The sequence below is a fragment of the Microtus pennsylvanicus genome, chromosome 16 (assembly GCF_037038515.1).
Source record: "Microtus pennsylvanicus isolate mMicPen1 chromosome 16, mMicPen1.hap1, whole genome shotgun sequence".
Classification (NCBI taxonomy): domain Eukaryota; kingdom Metazoa; phylum Chordata; class Mammalia; order Rodentia; family Cricetidae; genus Microtus; species Microtus pennsylvanicus.
The window spans coordinates 4,818,985-4,824,984 of NC_134594.1; the positions used below are offsets into that span (position 1 = coordinate 4,818,985).

A 6,000-nucleotide genomic window follows, 5' to 3' on the forward strand; every position below is an offset into this window, starting at 1 on the left:
CCACTGCGGCCCCTAGTCAGCACTGGCACACGTGGACATAAGGAAATGTTACCTGCCCATTTTGCAAATGGAAAAATTGGACTCAGAGTGGCCAAGCAGTCTGACATCGCTGCAAATAGACGATGTGCCAAAAAGAGAGACTAAAAACTCCTGCTCCCCAAACAGGCTCATTTTCTCTCTTTGTCACTTCCTCCTGTGTTTCTTCATGCTTCATTTCCCTAAGGGCTTTATAGAACCTTCTATCATTCGCAATCTGTTCTTAGTTGTATGAATCTATTTTCCCTTCAAACAACATTTTTCTTTTTCTGACTTAAAAGAGGAAACTGAAGACCCAGTTTTACTAAACCCTTCCGCAGCTCTCCTGTGCTTCAGTAAGCATGGGCACACAATTGAGTTGCTTTACTGAATACCGTGCCGTTGGCCTAACAGCGTAATCCAAGGGAAAAGCCCCATGCTGAAAGTGTGTATGTGTATCCTTAGGACCAGAGTACCAGATCTCATGGGAGTCCAAGTCAGGAATTTATGAAGGGTGTAACCTTGGAATTATCTAGGTTACCCTTCTTATTATACAAGACATCAATAAGACGTAAGGCCCAGAAAGCACACAAAGCAAAGATATAATAAGCCAAGCCAAGAATATCATACACCTGCTGAGTCATCACTAGGGATCTCACAAACATACCAAGTGTAGCACATGCTTATTGCCTTGCCTTGGCCGTCTGGAAACCAGACGAAGGAGAGGGAGTGATGGGCTGTGGACATGATGTCTGTTTATCCTACAAGGGAAAAGAAAGCCGTCTATTATGTTGCATCTGTCTCAATTGCAGTGTAGGAAAAATCTGCTCCACTCCCTTTCCAGAAAGTGAAGGGTTACTGGGGTCCATCAAATCCTAGGTTCTGAGAATAAAGACAGTATGGGATTAGTTTCACAGAATAAATATTATATAAGTCATTATAAGTTACTGAGTAAAAACTTGTAACCTTGTAACACTGGGGCCAGAGAGATGAGCTTCAGAGTTAGGAGCATTTACTGCTCTTGCAGAGGATGAGGATTTGAGTCCCATCACCCACATTGTGTCTCACAGGCTTCTGTAATGACAACTCCAGGAGACCAGACACCTTCTCCTGGCCTCTGAGAACACCAGACACACACATGGTACACATACATACAGGCAAGCAAAACATTCATACTCATAAAATTAACCTAAAGCCTTTTTTAAAAAACATCTAATATGCAGAGATGCATATTGTTCAACTGTAAGAATACATTCCTAAGAGCCAACCTGGGCTGGTTCATAAAAGAAGACTCTACACAGGCATTGACATTGACCCAGAAGTGCAAAGGAAATGGGGTCTCGCAGAAGGCTGAGCCCCAGGAGGGCCAAGGATGCAGAGGCACCTGATGTGCTGGTGTGATTGAGAGATGTCGCGGGGCTAAAGCAGATGCAGTGGTGTGAAACCCTTCATGGGTCCATTGGCATCGTGTGGGCCATGTGACCTCATTTAAAGAATTTTAACCAAGACAGACAGGCCAGATATATTTTAAAGGGATCATTGCAGTGTCAGCTTGGGGAGATTGACAGAGTGACATGTGACAGGCTGGGTAAGACGTGAGGACGGTCACATCAGGGGTGCTCAGGCTAGACCACTCGGCTCCAGTCTCCTGTTCTCTACCACACTGACTTGGCTTGCATTTTTCTTTATTTTTTTTTTTTTAAGTTTTTTCTCCCTAAGACGGGACCTCCTTTTGTAGCCCAGACTAGTTTTTAACTTCAAATCTTCTGGCTTAGACTGCCAAGTGCTGGAATTACTGGCTTGTACAACCACACATGAATAGCTTTGTTTTGGTTGGTTGTTTGTTTTTTCTGAAGGGGAGCCCATTTGGTCAACCCTGCTCTTGTTAAAACAATTGTCACAAACAAAAATGAAAGCAGTACTCACTTCTGAATGATTTATTTTTTTCTTGTTGGAGAAGACTTGTTTTTGTTGAAGTATAATTGTCATTTCAAATTGTATTTGAGCCAACTGGGAACACTGTAATTGTAGAGAAGTTGACAATGACACATTGTCAGTGCAAATGGCGGGAAGGAGTCACCAGCTCAGCCACCAAAGAGATGGCGGTGTCCGCCATTGTGTTTGCTTTGATTGTACCTAATGACTTTGTTGTTGCTGCTGCTTTTCTGTTTGGTTTTACTCGCCAGTTGCCTGAAAATTGAACAGTGTAAAATACATGGAGTAAATAAAACTGGCTTGACTTCAGGCTATTTTGATGATTCCTATAAGGACAAGACATCACAAAAGGCAACGTGCTTTTGGAGACATTTACCTGATATAACTTCGGAAAGGTTCTCGGAAAGAGTTGCTTTGCATAAATAAGTTATCTGTTTTCCTACAGACCCAGTCAAAGTTTCTGTCACCTGGAGTGATGTGTCCGTAGCATAACATGCCGACGAGTAAAGCCATTTATTGCTCTCACTTTGACAATCCGAATTATCTTTTGGATATAGCCCTGAATGATAAATCAGATGGTTTAAGAGCAGGACTCGAAATTAGAAAATTGAAGTCCTAAGTGCTTTTATCCTAAGTAGATGGCACCTTGAATAGCAAGTGGCCCAGCTCTGAGCTGACTCAATGACTCACAATAACTCAATGTTAGACTCACACCGTGTGCAGGTCCAGAAGGCCAGGCTAAGTGTGAAGTGTACCTACTGACTTTCATGAGAGCCCAATTCAGCAGATATGGACGTTTTTATCCTATATTTCTTCAGAAAACATTATAAAATATATCTAGCCATTTACAACTGGATTATTGCAGATTTTCTTTGAAAAAATTAATAGCTTTTCTTTTCCCAAGAATTATTGCTCAGTGTGGCCTTGTGTCATTGTTCCATCTTGTTGCTAGGGTGTGGCTCTTTTTTTTTTTTTCGTTCTAAAGAAAATGTACTTTCAGATTTCTTCTTTGATTTAGTGGAGCAATGGCTCCTGTCAAGACAACATGGAATATCCAGTTTTCTCCCATGTTGGCCAGGGTCCAAGTATAGAGATGCTGGACTCACCCACTTTGAGGGAGCAGATTCACTTCCTCTCTTGGCTTTTTTCGAGTGCTACAGAAAACGGCCATAATTACACCATGCATTCTTTTGAAATCCCTTGATTTGCTGGCTGCCAGAAAGAACGTTGATGTGATATGCTTCTCCATCCCCGCTGGATGGGTGGAGTAGAACAGCCAGCTCCTACAAGCCTGCAGAGCAAAGCAAGGAAACCAGAAACAAAAGTCCCTGTCTCCCCGTGTGTCTACCAGTACTGTCTCTGCTATTGCACTGAAATAGGTCCTGTGGTTGGGAGTTAATTTTTTAAATTCTTCATTTTCATGTTTCCAAGGCTTTGTGAAGGTTACTTTTACCATTATTACAACCAAATACCTTAAAAGAAGCAGTTTAAGGGAGAAGGGCTCTATTTTGGCACATGGTTTCAGAAGCGATGGAGTCCACATGACAGGGAAGGTGGGATCTGGTCGCATTGTGTCTAAGTCAGGAAGCAGAGAGCAGACAGTCAGCCATACCTCGGAGCTCACCCTAAATGACACACTTCCTTTAATGAGGCCCCGCCTCTTAAATGTTTCACAACCTTGTGAAATAGCAGTACTAGCTGGGGAGCCAACGCTCAAATACATGAGCCTTTGGGGACAGTCCACATTCCAACTAGAACTCCCAAGTAACCAACAAAAATAAAAAAAATAAATAAAAAACCTTTCTGTTTATTTCTTCTAGGTCGGACGAATTGAAGACTTTCTGTACCAACTAGAAGACAACTTCTTAAAAACAAAGAAACTGAGAATTGCTCGGAGGCAGAAGACAAAAATGAAGAGGCTTCAAACTGCACAGCAAAACTAAGACGCTAGGGAGCAGGCTGCCCAAGGTGTCTAAGGGGGCTAAGGTGGGCAGCACCTGGATGACAAAGGCCATGACCAAAGCGGTGGGGTGCACTCCCCTGCCAAAGATAGTCTATATATACTCCATTCATTTCAGCTAGCAACAATAAATGTTTTCAACATGTTTGACTTGACTCAGGCTCAAATTCTTCTTGTGTGAAGAGCTCTTATAATAACTACTGCTGTGCCTTTACCTGCCTTGTCCTTCCAGACTTGACTAAAGGGTGCTAGGTCTACCCAAGGATGCTCATATTCGTGTGTGCTCCTTAGGAAATGATCACATGTCACACGCAGATAAACGCCATTTAAAATGGCGAAGCTGATGGTACACTTTCGCGGTCCTTAAGGAGATGGCCATGTGCAGTTTAGTTGATACCATCAGCACTCCCAGGAAAATCTGCATTTCTTCCTCTCGATCATTTATACTGCACTTTACCTCCTCTTCAGCCAAAACGTAGATTCACATATTTGACAGGATGGTGCATCTGTAGCCAACACGAGAAACTCCAACTAAGGCCCATAAAAGGATTTAGAAATAAGGATAATAGGAGGGACCCAGACAGAAAATAACATAAACAGAGAAGCACAAGTTATAAATCTTGAGAATAAATAAATAGTACCTTCATATAAGAATATGAAATGAAAGAGTACTGAGCATCACTTGATGCAATGAGATGGTGAATGAACAAATTAAAAACTTGCTCTTAACATATGGGATGTTTATGTAGTCATAACTCAAGACATAAATATTGAAATAAAACAGTCTGGACTTCAGATTCTCTGGGAATGGTTTATTCAACTCCAACTTTTATCAAATAGTGACATTCCATCCTCCACACCCCCAGGAATCCACCTCTATTGATGACCTCTTCTCGCTTTAGTTATTAATAGAGTTATGATCAATTAAAGACCATGAACGTTAAGAAGCTCCTTTTTGCTTCGAAGCTCATACCAGAACATTTTATTTCCTATGAGCACTAGGAAACTATTTTTTTTCTTGAACATAAGTCTAGCTGAATGAGAGAGGTCCAGGTTGGCTTAGTCGTCCATCTGACTAATAATAACACCTCTGGCCACTGACCATATTGGGGTGGGGAGATTGAGGAAATAGCCCAGTGGGCAAGAAAGGGACCTGAATTTGGATCCACAATAGTCATGTAAAAAGCTGGGTGTATGGGCAAGAGTGAGGAGGTAGAGACAGAATGGAAAGCAACTGAGGAAGATACTCACTCTCAATCTCTGGCCTCCACATGAACAAAGTGCACACATGAACACACACATACACACTCATACAAAAGTTGAAAGACAAAGTTCAACTATAAGAAATACAATCTTCTCTAGCATTTTCTTGAAAGTGAAGATAGAGAATTTTATTCTGTAGCCTTTCCAAGACACTAAAAGCAAATCTAGAAAAGACTTCTTGATAAAATAGAAGAGAAATATACAATTTTCTCTTTTTTTCAATAATATTAGCTATGTAGCTAATCCTTGCTATTCACCATGTCCATTTATCTTCTGCTAAGAACCAAGTTCTGCTGACCTCTAGAGCCAGAAATAGCTTCTCTTTCAAAATAGCTATGCTGGATAGTTTTCTGTCAAGTTGCCACAAACTAGAGTTATCTGAGAGGAGAGGACCCCAATTGAGAAAACACCTCCAGAAGATTCAGCTGTAGGCAAGCCTGTGAGACATTTTCTTAACTAGTGATTTATGGGGCAGGGCTCAGCCCAGTATGGGTGGTACCATCCGTGGGCTGGTGGTTCTGTGTTCTGTAACATAGCAGGTTGAACAAGCCATGGGGAGCAAGCCAGGAAGCAACACTCCATGGCCACTGCATAATCTCCTTCCTTCAGGTTCTCGCCCTTTCTGAATTCCTGTTCTTTCTTCATTGATGGACCATGAGGTGGAAGTGTAAGCCAAATACTTTCCTCAGCATCTTACTTTAGTTGTGATGCTGCATTATAGCAATAGTAATCATAACTAAGACAACATCTATAAAAATTCCTGCCTATCTACTCCGCAAATCTGTCTAAAAGCTGTGTTGGGGACACTGCCACTTGGTCACCCCCAA

At 41.8% G+C, this 6,000-nt stretch overlaps 1 protein-coding gene across 1 annotated transcript in view; it reads left to right on the forward strand.

The window, feature by feature from the left end:
• Window positions 1-3,893, forward strand: part of Spata16 (spermatogenesis associated 16) — a 243,106-nt gene extending 239,213 nt beyond the window's left edge. Inside the window, exon 10 of the mRNA XM_075950646.1 lies at window positions 3,771-3,893. Within this exon, the coding sequence (XP_075806761.1) occupies window positions 3,771-3,893 (123 nt within the window). The remainder of the gene's footprint in view (window positions 1-3,770) is intronic.
• The last annotated feature ends 2,107 nt before the right edge of the window (window positions 3,894-6,000 follow it).